The following is a 16251-nucleotide window of genomic DNA, read 5'->3' as shown; positions in this document are numbered from 1 at the left end:
CCAGTCGGGGCACATACAGAGAGGCAGCCGATCCATGTTTCTCTCTCACATTGCTATTTCTCTGTCTCTCTTTCTCCCTCCCTTCCCCTGTCTCTAAAAATAAAACCTTTTAAAAACTACTAGGATACTAATTTTTATTCTACTTACGTAAACCAGCAAGGAGAATTCAAGGGGCCCAGCTTCTGGGCAGCGGGACGACTGGTCCTGTCACTTCTGTCCTCAGTGGAAGTCAGTCTGGAGTCTGCTCCCTGCCATCTTGGTGACAGTGGTGTAGAGTTGGTGGTTCCTGTCCCTGTGTTAATTCTTCCTTCTTCTGTAATATAGAATTCTGGTGGCTTTTCCCACCTTTGGCCCCTTTCTCAATTCTCTTTCACTTCTTCACACTGATGAAGAGTGGTCAGTGCCGATTTCCTGGAGCTTAAACAAGACGTCCATTGCTGGCCTGGCTTCCCGCTGGTAACTCCTTGTAGCACCTGGTGGTGAAAGAGAAACAATTGGCCACAGGTGCACTGAGCGGTTGCGTGTGCCAGGTGTGGTCTGGGCACCGAGGCCGCGGTCGTATGTAGTTGTTGGTTGCTTTCCTTGCCCTGTTCACAGCCTTCTGGGAAAACCTGAGAAAGTGGCTAAACTTTACAGCACACACGCTGTGTGAGTGCCCTGCGTGAGTGCAGAACCCCCTGAGGTGAGGAGATGAGAGGAGGGGCAGTGGCAGGTGGAGGTGGCATCTAACCTGAGACCTGAGGGATGCACAGAGTTTCGGCAAAGAGAAGGAACAGGGTTCTAGGTGGTAGGAACTGTATTTTAGTAAGAGGATTTGTAGAAAACGTGTAACATCTACTTTAGACATCGTGAGTGAACTCCGTGTATGCTTTCTTAACTTAGTGACTGCTAGAAGCCAGCACGGTGTTCCTAGAAGTGGGTCACTGTGTGCCTTGCTCTGAGAATATAATCATGGATGAGATAAGATGCTCACAATTTAGGGAAGAAGACAAATAAATAGGGAAAAGACAAATATATCAACAATTCCCACACCACGTCAAAACAGCTGACATTTATTTCTTGAGCCCATGTGATGAGCCACGCCCTGTTTTAAGCATAGTAGTAACTCAGTTCATCCTGGGAGGTAGGCCTCTTTCTCTCTTCATTTTACAGATAAGGAAACTGAGGTGTACGGAGGCAGGTGGTGGCCTCTGAGTTAGTAGGTGGCTATTCCAGGGTTCACATCTAGCGGGTCCAGCTCCAGGCCCATATTCTTAACTGCTGCTGTTACCTGAAAGCGCAGAGAGCCGTCTCATAGTTGGAAATTCTTTTTTAATCCTTAGCCTTTTGACATCATTTTTCCTAGAATTCAGTCAAAGAGGTATTTACTTTGCTCCCACTGTGTGCTGGGAACTGGGGATAGAGAGAAGACTAGCCTCTCTTCCGAAGAACCTGAAGCTAATTAAGCTAATTAAGGGATCATATTGTCCCAAATGAGCAGCTACAAAGATGAGCATTCTGAGAACTCAGGGAGGGCCTGGACAGAGTGCTGCAGGGGCCCAGGGGTGTGCCATCCCTGGGCACTTGGGGAGGAAGAGACAGCTGTCTGGAAGGGAAGCGACTCGGGTGGCCCTGAGGACTTGATGTGTGAAGGTAGATGGGAATGCCGTTCTGGGCCAAGGGGACAGTTGAAGCAAACGGTCCAGCAGCAGGAAAGTTTCAGAGAACCTCCAACAGTCCTGGAAATGAGAATGTTTAGGGGGCAGGAGTGGGGGTTCAGGTTGGAAAGTAGGATGAGGCCAGAGCTAGAGCTTGGGAGCAGAGGAGTGGCAAGAAAAGGTGAGAAAATGAATTTTCAATGGCATAGCTTTATGCTTCGACGACCCCAGGGGGTCTTTCTCTGTCTGCCAGTGTTCTGGCCTCATAGTGCTTCGAGGGTCAGCATGGCTGGGGAGGGTTTGAACACGGAACACAGGATTGAACCTGTGGACAAAGGTCCTTTTAATCAGGTTGCTTAGCATTCAAAGTCATGCTTTGCTCTGCCGCTCAGACAGCTGACAGTAAGCATCATAAGATGTGTATGATCATCACTCTCAGCAATTCTAAGTAATCTTGAAACCCGAACTTTCTTGAAATTCATAGTGTGTGAATTTCCTCAGGAGGCGTAATTATAACATGGTAGATGATGGCAAACATGGCTAAGGAAGATTTTAAAAATCTACCTGTAAATGTGAGCTTTGTTGTTGAATTCTGCCCCGAGATCAGGGATTCTGTGGTGACAGGTGAGTTCTGGGACAATGACCAGCCGAGAAATACGAGTTCAGGTGCAGGTTAGGCACTCTGGACTCTCATGACAGGAGTGGCTGCAGTGACCGGGGTGTTTTTCAACTTCAGTCCCCTTCTCCCACCTCTGAGGATCCTGCCTACCCAGCTAGCTCCTGGTGAAAGAGGCTGCTGTCCCCAGCTGCTGAATCCGATGTGCTGAGACAGAAAAGGGTCTTGACACGTAAACTTTGCGCGGTTGCACTTCCCCTCTTGGTGCACTCCCAGAACGGTTCGCCACGCTTTAGGGATCTTTGGCGAGTCAACCACAGACTAGGAAGCAGTTCTCAGGCCCAAGAACTATCACTTTTCTAAGAACTACAGCTGGAAAACCCTAACCCCACAGTCAACAAAGTGATGGTTTTACCCAACTGTGGAACCAGTGAGCCTTCTCTTCTGCTTTTTTAGGCCTACTCTCCACCCAACCCTCCGCCTTGAACTAAAGGGCTCCAGTGTGAATTGCTGTCATGGTGGTCCCAGCCCTCAGTTTTGTCTGTGAATTGTGTCTGCTTCCCATGATGGTGATCAGGACTGGGGTGCTGGGGAGAAGGGATGGGAAGGGAAATGTCTGGCTCTTGGTCTTTCTATAGGGGCAAGCAGCAGATTCATTGCAATTTCCTTGTCCTGCTCTCCAGCTTCTCTCTCTCATGCTCCCTCTTTCTTGCTCAGGAGCTAGGAACCTCTCTAGGTCCTCCATTATGCATCTAGCTCTTATTTTTTTTATCTGCTCATTCATTCAAATCAGCAATGATTGAGCCCCTTCTGTTTCCAAAGATATAGGAATGACTAACATATCCCCTGCCTTTAAGAATCTGTCTGAGGGTGAGGAGGAAGTCATACATGTCAGGATTTGCAAGATAATTATCCTGCAGAATGATTACTTGCACTGTAAAGACTGTAAAAAAAAAAAAAAAGAAGAAGGATGTACAAACAGCCATGAGAAGAGGGGTGAGTTGCTCTGGAAGAATTCCTAAGCAGTTAACAGCAGAGCTGCAGGGAGAAGGATGGGGGCAGGAGAGGAAGAGCGTTTCAGGAGGGAGAACGACTCCAGCATTGCGACTTCTTCCTTCTGTGTTCTGATGGCCCAGATCACCAAAGGTGTCACTATTTTCTTCGCAAGGGAAGGAGACTTCATAGCACTCACACCCTGTCCTGTCCCCGGGCACTTTGAGAGGTGAGATCTCACCCAGCTGTTGTGAGGTAGGAGGGCTGGGTGTGATACAAGTACAGAGCCATCTAGGTGTGTGATCAACCTGATTTCAGAAAACCAGAGTTTTCATGCATACAGCTAACACAAAGCTTTGGAATTGGGATCAGCACACTGAGACGTGACTATGGGATGGCCAGCATCAGGAGTGGTAATTATGAGGTTGCTCCACTTAGTTTCCTCCATTTGTCATTCGCTCATTCACTCACTTGAGGAGCATGTTGTTGAGCAGTTTTTGTCTTCCAGGCACTGTGCTCAGTGCTGCAGACACAAACACGAATAGCTCTCATGCTTGTCCCCACAGTGCCCACAGTCTCATGGGGGCATCAGGCAGGTACGTAGATGATGGTAACACAGGGAAGTGGGCGAGGCTTGGTAACATTATCATGTGACGCTGGAACCAGGTGTAGTAACTAAATTCTCTTTCCTGCTTTTTCAGCAAAGACTGGGATCGTAGGAAGAAAAGCAAACAGCCCTCAGCCAACACTAGCAGGAGGGCCTGAGACCAAGTTAGATGTCAGAGTCTTGATGCTGGAGTCAAGTTAACATCAAGTGTAAAGATGATGGAATTTGAACCCTATCCTGGCACTTCCTAGTGGTGTGACTTTGGGTTGGGTTTTCTCTTCTGTAAAGTGGGGATAAAATAGTGTGTTATAGGGACTTTATTAGGACTAGATGAGGAAGCCACATAAATCACACAGTAAGCACTCAACACAATAAGATATTGCAGTATGGTGAGCAATTGAGAGAAAGGCCTTTGAGGTTGTACTGGCCCTGGAAGTCCCCATTTTGGATGGTTCTCAACAGGTGTTGATGGCTCCTAGCCCAGCTGCCCATGATAATAAAAGAAAGACTTTGCACATGTGGACCTAGCAGGATAATACATCTCTCAACTGGGGATACATCTCTCATCCTTTTTAGTGACCTGACTAAGCTTTTCCTTCCTTCCTCCCTGTCCAGAGGAAGTTTGATGCTCTTCTGTGCCTGGGGTGTGACACGTGCTTGGTGGAGTACATGGGCATGGACCCTTAGCCCTCTGTGGAGTGGCCGTGTCTCCTGAAACTGATGCTGTATGGCAGAACTGCCCTGCCATCTGTCCCATCTGTCCAGTCCTCTGTGGCCTCCTTCTGTCCTCCCAGAAAGCTCACGCCTTGTCCTAGGGCAGCTCCCCCTTGTCTTTCAGATAGTAGTTTGTGTTTGTGTTTGTGTATCTTACGGACTGCAGTACGTTTCCTGATACAGCTCTCATTGCTGCACATCGACAGCCGGGCACCGTTTCTCAACAGTTACAGAGTCATGTCATTTCTTGGGGGATCGGGCAGGCTTCCTTCCCCCGCTGGCAGAGTTGAGTGCCTTCATCTGTCTTTGAGGGTCTCTCCTTAGGGAATCCTCGACACACCTGGATCCTTTACTCTTTTGTCCAGTCTGATCATCTTTATTTTTTAATGTGAGTTAAATCTGTTCAGATTAATGATTTATTAATACACTATTTGGGTTTTCTCTCCTATTCTTCATTTTCTTTTTAGCATTCTGTTTCTCTGTTCCCTCTCCCATCCTCTGACCTTTTTATACTGTTTTTTATTGAGCTGATATGTTTTATATCTCCCTGGGCTGGTTTGGAGGCTGGCTATAGATTGTGTTTTTATTCTTAAATTTTAGCATATGTACTTAACTATAATTTTTTTCTAATATGACATCCTCCTATTGAATATATCAAGGAGGACACTTTTTGGCTTTAACTTCTCCCTATACATCTTGTTTTCACTTTGTGTGCCCAACGTTAAACAATCAACATTGTTAATTATTTTTATTATTTTTGCAGCTAGTAATTATATTTACTAAATTTGTAAAAATCAACTTTGTTGCTTTTATCATGTCTTCCCATGAATTAATTTTTGTATTTGCTGAAATTTCTCTTTATAACCCTTTTAGAGGCTGCAGTAGATAAACTCTTTTAGCGTTGGGGCGTCTGAAAATGTCCGTTTACTTGGTCCTTTACATGCTGCTTTAGCTGGGTATAAAATTTTTGGCTGAGGAACTTTACAGTTGCTTTCTCTCAGCAGTTTGATGGAAGGTCATTTCTTTATGACCTACCCACTGTCACTGCTTTTGCTATCAGTTTGTCATTCCTTTTAGATTATGTGATTTTTCTCTCCATGCTGTGTTTTAAGATCTTTTCTTCACTCCATGATGCTCTGCAGCTTTATTATCATTTGTCTTTTATCCTCCTTCATCCTCAGAGGGCTCTTTTAAACTAAGAGCCTGTCTTATTTTAAGTTCTGGAAGATATTCAGCTGTTTTCTCTTCAAATATTCCTTTCCTAGAATTATCCCTGGTAGGAATTTTAATTTGATTCTTATTTGCTGCTTATTCATTTTTTAAATCTAACTTTCTGTTTCAAAACAAGTTCAGATTTACAGGAAACATTGTAAAGAACCCCTTTCCAGATGTACCAGTTTTTGACATTTTGCCACATTTGCTGTCTTTCTGTGTGGGTACGTGTGTGTATGTGTGTGTAAGTGTACTCACATACTTACATACACATTCATATCTTATATGCAAATGATTATACAAATTATTCTCTTTCTGAGCCCTTTAATATTTAGTATGGGTATTTTCTAAGAAAAAGAATATTCTTCTAAGTCAACATAGTACAGTTGAAAACTTTAAGACATTTAGCATTGGTAGTTATTTAATTTGTGGTCTATATTTCAGTTTTCTCTATTATCTCAATAATAAGAACCTTTAGGTAATTTTTCCTCCAGTATAGAATTCGGTCCAGAATCCTGTGATGGCTTTAGTCATGTCTCTTTAGTCTCCTTTAGTCTGGAATACTTTCTCGGTCTTCGTTGTCTTCAGTGGCACTGACATTTTTGAATACCACAAGTCAGTTATTTTACATAGTGTTCCTCGCTTTTGGTTTGTCTTATGTTTTCTCAAGATTAGTTATTCATTTCCATGGAAATACTTAATATATTGTTCTCCCTTATCCATCTATCATTTGCCTGTCATTTCACCAAATGTCAGTACAGACTTGAGGATTTTTATTTTATGCAACCGTTTATTATCCATTTACTGCCCTTATTTATTTTTATGGTCAAACTATCCCAGATTTTGCCAGTGGGAGCCCCTAGGAGCTGCCTCTTATTTCCTTTTGACTGGTTATCCTTGTGGCCACTTCCTCATTTTCAGGTACAATAAGATTTCCTAGCCCAACTTTCTCCTTGCCGGTCCAGCCCTGGAAGCAACCATTTTTCTGAGGACCCCTGGTTTCTTTTAGTTGTATTTATATTTAGAAGCCAGCATCTAAGTGTGCTCATTGCCATTAGAGGTTTATTTCTTCTAAGCCCTTTCAGCTGACAGAGCTAGGAAATACATATAATTTTAAAACCATGAGTTCATACTGATACCTCCAATTCCATTCTAATCCCACTGGATTATTCCTTGCCTTCCCCATTTCATATTTGTATGTCTCTTTTTCCATGGAGAGGACTCTGTCTCTCCATAACATTTACTCATTTGCTCAACCCTGCACTGCTCATAAAATAACTTTGGTGTTGCTCCACCCATACCACTTAGGAAAAGCAAACCCAATAAGAAGAATTCAAGATTTGTTTGAGAGTATATAGTTAGAATATTGCATTCAACATTTATCTGTATTGGTTCTCCCCTGTTCAGTGTACTTATGCATTTGAAATATGATTAATTGCTTTCTATTTGCATCAGTTGATTTTCCCCATATTTGTCGATTGTAGTTTCTTAACATGCTTTAACATACTTCAGACAATTAAAACAAAAAGATATGCTCAAAGAAATGTCACTCGTTCTCCATTTCTTCTACTCCACTCTCCCTGCCAGCCATCTGTGGGTAATCAAGTTTATTGTTTTCTAGTTTTTTCTTTCTGCATTTCTTTTTGCAAAAAATAAGTGACTTTATTTACTTCCCCTTCCTTCTTACACTAAAGATAAAATACTTTTGCATGTTGTTTCCCTTCACTTGAAGATATGTTTGGAAATCACTCCATGTTAGTTCATAGAGATAGGTCTCATTCTTTTTTTTACTGTTGCGTAGTATTCCATTGTGCGGACGCACCGCAGTGTAGTTCCCTGATCCATGCTTATGTATTTAAGTACTTAAGCAATATTTTGCAATTGTAAATGATGTTATAAAATAATCTTATGCATACATATTTTTATGCTGTTAGAGGCATATTTTCTTGTTAAATTTCTAGGAGTGGGATTGCTGGGTGGAGAGAAAGTGTATAAACAGTTTGTTAGATATTGTCTAATCCTTCCTTAGCCGTTGCATGATTTTGAGAGTGCCTGACTCCCCACATCCTCTCTCGTGAGGATAGTGTCAGGATTTTGAACTTTTGCCAACCTAATGGGTAAAATGGTATCTCAGTATAGTTTTAATTTGTTTTTTTTTTTTTTTTTTTTTTTACTGTGAGTTTAATTTGTATTATTGAGTGAAGTTGAAACTTTTTCTTGTGTTTAAGGGCCATTTTATGTAATGTTTGTGGATGTCTGTTCATATTTTCTGTCCATTTTTTCTTGGAGGACATTTTGGTCTTTTTGTCTTCAGGGTTTATTCTTTTACAATTTGGGGATCTTTGTCTTCTATCTGTGATACACAAGTATTTTTTTCCCTGTTAATGTGCTTTTTAATTAGTTCTTTACCTTTCCCTGTTCTCGTTTCCTTTCTGTCTGCTTTTGTTTGAGAAGATTTCTTGTTTATTTTAAATGAATGTTTTCCTTGCATCTATCACTTGGAGCATTCTACACATTCTTATTTTAAACTCCTTGTCAGATTGTTTCATGATACTCATGAAATTGGAGTAATTCATGTCACATGTGTTGATTTAGTTGGCTAGATGTCTAAGCATTAGATATCTTCATGGTTTGGCATTTTGGTGTATAAGCTCATTTTAAGAAGGAAGGTTTTTTTATTCTTTGCTTTCGCCCCACCCCCACTCCCCAATAGTTATGTTTGCCTCCACCTGGCCCAGAGCTCCCAGTACAGCCTTAGCCTTAGGCAGGACACGGGTTTGCTGTTGTGGTTGTGCCTTCATGGAGGGGCCTCACCTCACCCCCTGATGTCAGGCCATGGGACTCGGTCCCCTCTCCTGTCTTGTGTGGGAGAAATTTGGTCTTGGCTGTCCCTGAGTCTACTTCCTGCCCACCACTCCAGCCTCCAGCCTCCCTTTTACTGCTTTGTTAATGTTTTCCCTCTCTCACTCACAGACGATTATCTTGTTGGTGAGCCCAGTATTTATCTGTGTGTTTGGAGCAGGGGGCTGTGTCAGGGTGCGATGTTCTGGAGCCTTCTTAACTGCAAATCCTCCTCTGTATTCCAAAGGAAGGAATGTGAGAAGTTTTGAAGGGACTAGGACGAAGGAAAGTAGTGTGATGGGGGTTTCCCGTGTCCCAGAAATGTAGCACACACGTCATTTATTTTACTTTACCACAGTACTGTGAGGCAGGAATGGTTTTTCCTATTCTACACACGGGAAGTGGGCGGCACAGAGTGGGGAGTGAACCACTCAGTCTTACGGCCCATGAGAAGGAACAGGGAGGCCCGAATGCTGGCCTGTCACTGGGTTTCACCCTGCCCTCCAGGCTCAGCAGAGCCACCAGTCCCCTGTGCCTGGACTGCCCCCCTTGGCCTGGGTCTGTGCTACAGGCTTAGAGGGAGGGTGTGGTCCGGGAGCAGGCAAGGCGCGTCCTGGCTTTAAGAGCCACCAATTAATTCCTCTTTGAAATGACTTGACTTTCTTCAGTGGACATTTTGGAGTGCCTAGGATGAGCTGGTCACTTGCTAATTCTCGCATCAGTTCTGTAATTGAAATATCTCACAACCCTGAAAGGCATGGACTATTGACCCCACCTAATGATCAAGGAGACTAATGCTCAAGAAGCTCCTGTGACTCTCCAGCTTCTCACCACTAGCCAGCTCAGGGCTGGGATGTTTATACTGCCTGATTGCAAAGCCCTGACCCTCCCCGCTTCTGACATGTTCTGTTTCCCAGGACACCTTCCCTGCCAGCTTGCTGCAGTCTTTCGGAAGGGACGATGCCCCAGAAGGGGTGGGGCCTTGAGGGCAGCTCTGTGTGAAGTTACTCCGTTGGGCTCTGGGGGGTGACTTTCCTCTGTCTCTTAAAACACACGGCCCGTTTTAGCCACTCCCAATCAGAAACAGGGTCTAATGCAGCTGCAGGTGGCGTCACTTCAGGCCCTATGGAGTCTCTCCACCCTTCCTTGGCCAGGGAACATGGCACATCTTCCAGGTCACCGCTGGAGGCTCCAGCCCAGTGCCCTGATAGAGAAAAAGCCTTTGAATTCACAGAGACGCCTGCCCCATTATTCTTGATCACATCGCCCTGTTGTTTTCCCATCTGTAATTATTGCAGGTATTAATTCACTTGTTTGCTTTTTATCGTCCCCACCCAAGCAAGCTCTGTGGGGGTAGGGACCTTGTTTCTCCAATTTTTATTTATTTTTTTTGGATTTCCATCATCTACTGTAAGAGCTAGCACACCGGAAGTGATAAATAGATTTTGAGTGAATGAATGAATGAAATGAGAAACAGCTGTCTCCAATGCTGGCTTTACCATTTAAAACCTTTGTGACTATCAGCAAGTTATTTACTTTTCCTTATCTGCAAAATGGACTCACAATGGTGGTTTCATAGGACTGTTGAGAAATTTAGAGACAACATATAGAGCTACTCAACACAGGTAACCCTCACATCCTCCTCCTTGATATAACTTAATTAGCACCTTGATTCAGTTGGGGGTGCAGGATTTTATTCAGACCTTTTCCAGCCCTGGGAAGCATCGATATGCCAGAACCTGCCAGCGGGGCTGCTGCATGGATCTGCCTGGGCTGCTGCAGAAACGGTGGCCCGCTCCAATTAGGAAGCCCTTCCGAGGAGCTGAAGGTTTTGAGGTTAACCCTGAAGAAGCAGCTCCCTTTACAGGAGCCTTTTAATTAAATGCGTACGTTACTTTCCAGAGTTCATTGAATCATTTTACCCGCTTTGTGGTGTTTGACAAAGCCTTGTTGCTTCAAGTAATGGAAAAGTACAGGATGAAGAGGCTTCACAGAAGCTGTTGGATGACACAGGCACCGCTGCCTCTATGCCCTGAGATGGGGACCTGTCATTTGGGAGGAGGGGTCTGGTGAAGCATTGCTGGTCTCTCCCTTTGGCTTGGTTCTTGAGCTTGCAAAACCCCAGTGCTGATGAAGGGTCTGAGCCTACCCAAATGCCAAGAAACGAGTCCTGTGGAATTCTGGTGCACAGGGGCTGTGTGTGTGCAGCACGGCCCTGCCCCCACAGAGACAGGATTCACGCAGAAAACATTATTGGAATACTTTTATGTTGAGTCGGGCCGTAATGATTATAAAACAAGAGCTACCATTTGCTCTTTGCTTACTGTATCCAGGGTCCTTTAAATATGTTTGTCATTTGGTCCTGCTGTCTGAGGATTAGCAACCAGGACGAGTCCACTTTGTCCACAGTGATTTTTCTAAGCGGGGACCAGCTCCTGGTTGGGACGCAGCATTTCAGTGTCCATTGGTGACTTCTTTCCCATCCCTGCCAAAAACAAAATGAAAGGTTGCACCAACGCTTAGCACACAGTAAGTCCTTCTCTGTCTTTCCTTGTGCCCTTCCTCCCACACCACCGCAGCTTAGTGAGGTCCCCTTCGAGATGAGCCTCCATCCGCACAGGGCAGTCACCCACCGACCCCAGCTGGAAAGCCGAACTCAACAAGATTTTCGGACCTTCGTCAGCATGCAAGCACAGTGCCTGAGGAGGGCTTCTCCCACCTTGGCACCCTGGGGGTTGGGGGGCTGCCTGGTGATGGGGGACACCTGGGTGGTCTGGTTTCTGGAGCCCTGGCAGCCTCATGGGGTGGGGCAGACTGGGTTTTCACAGTTCTCCAGGTGAACCTGACGCTGGTCAAGTGTAAGAGCCACTGGGCCAGGTTCTCAAACTTGCCTGAATGTCAGAATCACCTGGAATTGCGTTGTGGTTTTAAAAACTTATTACTTAATATTGAAATGTAGCCTTTAAAATAAAATTCACTTTTTAAACTGTTTTTGATTTATAGAGAAATTTAGAAGATAGTACAGAAAATTCTTATATAACACACCCGGCTTCTCCTATGAGTAATATCTTATATGAGTATGGGGTATTTGTTACCGTCGATGAGCCAGTATCGACACATTGTTGTTAGTGGAAGTCCATACGTTAGTCAGGTCTCCGTAGTTGTTATCTATTGCCTGTTCCAGAGTCCTCTCCAGGATCCCACGTTACAGCGAGTCCTCATGCCTCTGCTGGTCCCTCATTATAAATGATGGAATTATTTGTTATAAATATTTGTTCCATAAATGATATTGTATGAACAAATATTGTTCCATCATTTATGTATCTCACTATGTACTCATGGATCTTGATTTTATAATTTATACTTTGAGTTATAGTGCGATACTGCTTTATTTTGTTGCTCAAATTGTTTTATCATTGGCCATTAGGAGCTCTTCCAGTCAGCTCCTGGGCCCTTTTAGCATACCCTCGTCATTGCAAGGTAATTAAAAAATTTTTTGGTGCTTCCTTTCAGCCACTACAAGGCTATCTGATAGGTTTCCTACCTCAGTCCTAGAATCTGCCATTTCCCCAGGGAGCCCGGGTTCCTTTTGTTGGGAGGGTATCAGAGACCGAAGTCTGGGCCCTGGGAGTGCTTGCTGCCATTGGCATGTTGTTGATTCTGGACCCTTTCTGATGACAGAGTGAGACAATACACGTGTCTGTATTAACCTGTGTACATACACTTATCTATAAATATCTCTGTGTGTAATCATCTGTAACTGTATTAAGCTAAACATGAGCTCAGATTGATGTCTTCGATGCTAATACATTATCACATGATTTATTCTAGCCTCCTCCCCTTGCCTATCTGTGAGGTCTCACTCCAGCAGTGAGAAACCTTGTTCCCACGACCTGCTGTCTACTTCACTGCTCAGTCCCAGCATACGTGTATCGTGGTGTCAAACGTTGTAACTCCTACCTGCCTCCTTGGGAGTCAGCTCTGTCATCCAGAGCACAGTGCTTCTGTACAGGTTGCTTTGCCTGCGGTTCCACAGGCTGCGCTTATTCCTCAGTTTCCCTAGGTCAGCGCTTGCCCTTCCCCTTCAGTGAGGTGGTTTCATACATCGGTAATCGAGTTAGATTCTTTTATCTCACACTGCACTCCATCCTGGGAATCTCTCCATTTCTTCATCTTTTAAAATTTGCATGCTTTAAGGTGCACCGTCTGTGCTATGAAGTTCTTTGGGATTCAACAAATGCGTGATGTCTTGTATTCATCATCAAAGTGTCATACAGGATGGTTTCACTGCCCTAAAAAAATCTCCCGCATTTCACTTATCCACCCTCTTCTCATTCCACCTGAACCTGCTGCAGCCACTGCCCTTTTTACTGTTGCTATACTTCTACTTTTCCTGAAATGTTATATAATTGGAATCATGCAATGCATGGCCTTTTCAGACTAGCTTCTTTCACTTAGCAATACGCCTTTAAGATTCATTCATGTATTTTGGTGTTTTGACAACTAGTTTCTTTTTATTGCCGAATAATATTCAATTGTATGAGTGGACCACAATTTATCCATTCACCTAGTAAAGGACATATTGGTTGCTTCCAGTCTTTGGTGATTATGAGTAAAATTTCTGGTGTTTTGTTTGTTTGTTTTGTTTTGTGGTCCTAAGTTTTCAAAGCACTGGTTTCCTTTGCTGGAGGCACCTGAGCAGAAGCTGGGTGCTCCCAGGCTGGCATGTGGGGAAGGGGAATCAAGGATCCTGTGGGTCCTTCTCAGAGAGCCCTCTCTGTCCTCTTCTGAATTTATGGATGTAACATTTAAGACCCGGGCTCTTCCCCACACAGGACAGAGGACACACGAGGGGTGTCGGTTACATCTGCCCCCTCCAATGAACATCTGAATGTTCTCTGATCGCTCTCTTGCACGATTGTTCCTGTCTTGGTTTCTCACTTGGTTTATCTGCTTTTGGAAGGCTCTGCTCTGACCAACGGGGGATTAAACATGCACAGCCCGGTGAAGAGGAAGCTGGAAACGGAGAAGGACTACGTCTTTGACAAGAGGCTCAGGTACAGCGTCCGCCAGAATGAAAGCAACTGTCGGTTTCGGGACATTGTCGTGCGGAAGGAAGAGGGGTTCACACATATCCTGCTGTCCAGTCAGACCTCAGACAACAACGCGCTGACCCCCGAGGTGAGGGGGTAGGACCGGAGGGGAGGGTCAGGCTGGGGAGGGCCTCTCATTCATCAGATGGGGGTGCTGCCTTCCCTTCGCTCCTTCAGGGAGCTGGTGAAAAGAGCCAGCGTGCATCCACACTTGGCTGCCGGACACAATTTGCTCATCACTTTACTTGTACTATCCATTTGATCTTTATGGCCAGGTAACCATATAATCATCCCACGTTACAGAGGAAGACCCTGGTAAACGGAGAGATTCAGTCAACGGGTCAGGACTTAGTCAGGAGAGGCCCTGGGGTCCAAACATCGCATCTTGGGCTTTTCGAGCTAGGCTACATTATAATAAGCAAGTCCAATTTCTTGGCTTTAGGTGGAATTATATTCACTTAGCTCACTTACTTTTTTTTTTTTGAGATACAATCAACATATATAATTCACATACCATAAATTTCACCCTTTTAAAATGTACAATTCAGTAATTTTTAAGTATATTTATGAAGTTATATAAGTGTCACCACTAACTCCAGAACATTTCCATCATCCCAAATGGAAACCTACACCCGTTAGCAGCCACTCCCATTCTCCCCACCCCCCAGCCCCTAACAGCCCCTCACCCACTTCCTGTCTCTATGGATTTACCTCTTCTGGGCATTTCATGTAAATGGAATCATGCAGCATGTGGCCTTCTGTGGCTGGCTTATTTCACTCAGCACAGTGGTTTTGAGGTTTGTCTGTGTTGTGGCGCGAGCCAGTGCTTTGTCCCTTCCCATTGCACGGATGGGTTACACCTTGTGAATTAGCTCTTCAGCTGACGGAGGTGAGGGCCGGTTCCACTTTGACTGCTCTGAACAGTATCGCTGCGAACATTTGTGTACGAGTCTGTGTGTGAGCAGACGGTTTTAGTTTTCTGGGATCTCTCCCTGATTGTGGAATTGCTGGGTCATAAGGGAACTCTATATTTAACTTTTAGAGGAACCGCCCAACTGTTTTCCACAGGTACTGACCATTTTACGCTCGTAGCAGTAGTGCATGAGGGTCCCGATTTCTTCGCATCCTCGCTAACACTTGATGTGTCTACTTTATTACAGCCGTGTTAGTGGGTGTGAGGTGGGATCTCACTGTGGTTTTGATTTACATTGTCCTGATGACTAATGATGTTTGGCATCTTTTCACATATTTATCGGTCATTTGTCTGTCTGCTGTCTCTGAAGAAACGTCTAGTCCAATCCTTTTCCTACTTTTAAAATTGGGGTGTGTTTTTATTTATTGAGTTTTTACTATTCTTTATATATTCTGGATACTATACCCTTATCAGATATATAATTTGAAAATACTCCCACCCATTCTGTGGGTTGTCTTTTTACTCTCTAGATAGTGTCCTTGGATGTAAAAGAGTTAAAGTTTTGATTAAGTCCAGTTTGTTTTTCTCCACAGTACTTGTTTAATGCCAGTCGCTGATGTCTTAGGTGAATAGACCAGGGAAACAATGACTACGTAATGCAGTTAGGTAGATGGTATCATTCAAAACATGGGGCACTTAGGAGGAGCAAAGAAGAAAATTTTCTGAGAGGTTCTCGATGGTGCAGACACGGGAAACACTCATCCGGGCAGTCCTCCCCAACTCAGCTGACCTAGGGTGGGGTGGCCGGGTGGCAGACGACAGAAGTGGCAGCCGCACCAGCTGGCAGTGGCTCTTCGTGCCTTGTATCTGCTACTTATCCCATTTCAGCCCACCCGCACCCTTCTGATGTCGGATCATTTTGTTCTACATCTTCACAGATGAGGAAGCGGCCTTAGAGAAGCTGAAGGCCCAGGCTCACACAGCCCAGCTTTGGGAGGTCAGGGTGGTTGCTGCATCTGCCCACCATTTTATTTCCCGCCCGCGGCCCGGCATCTGGCCCATTGGATACAGTTAACTCCAACCTCCCCCCACCCCTTTTCTTGTCCTTGCAGTACCCTGCACTCTGATTTCTGTCGTAGCAATGATGACATGGAGGGTTAACACTGGGGTGTTTTGGGGGGACACAGTCAAGGGTCAAGGAGTGGCTGTCCACCCAGACTGGGATTGCTAGGGTTGGTAGGATGGCCTGGCATGGCCCAGTGTAGCCAGTACACCTAGGGAAGGCCCAGGAGGTGGGGTGAGGTAGGGTGGGAGGTGCTGTGTCCTTGAACTTGTAACCACATGTCTTATCATTACGATTTACATAGACTGGCTGTTTTATGGGGTTGTGGGTGTGCCCGTCAGGAATGATGCCAAGTGTAAGAGAAGGGATGTGGCTCAAGCCTGGGCAGTTTCTGGGGCTTGTGGTTGCTTGTTGGCCCTCCCGTGAGCATGGTGTCCTGCGGTCTCTCCCCACTCTACCTGCAGGAACCACCTCGGGGGTCTCTGCTGGGTAGACCTCTGTGTGGGCTTCAGAGGAGCCCAGAGCCTGTGGTTCACTCTGAAGGCTGCTCTTTACATGTTTA

At 44.9% G+C, this 16251-nt stretch overlaps 1 protein-coding gene across 1 annotated transcript in view; it reads left to right on the top strand.

Moving 5' to 3' along the window:
* The window catches only part of CDYL2 (chromodomain Y like 2), a 160820-nt gene that overhangs the window by 118761 nt on the left and 25808 nt on the right, over nucleotides 1–16251 (top strand). The window contains exon 3 of the mRNA XM_045191870.2: nucleotides 13584–13801. Within this exon, the coding sequence (XP_045047805.2) occupies nucleotides 13584–13801 (218 nt within the window). The remainder of the gene's footprint in view (nucleotides 1–13583; nucleotides 13802–16251) is intronic.

The sequence above is a fragment of the Desmodus rotundus genome, chromosome 12, assembly GCF_022682495.2.
Source record: "Desmodus rotundus isolate HL8 chromosome 12, HLdesRot8A.1, whole genome shotgun sequence".
NCBI classification, from domain to species: Eukaryota; Metazoa; Chordata; class Mammalia; order Chiroptera; family Phyllostomidae; genus Desmodus; species Desmodus rotundus.
The sequence above is the reverse complement of the archived record's forward strand: the minus strand, read 5'-3'. Positions and strand labels throughout refer to the sequence as shown.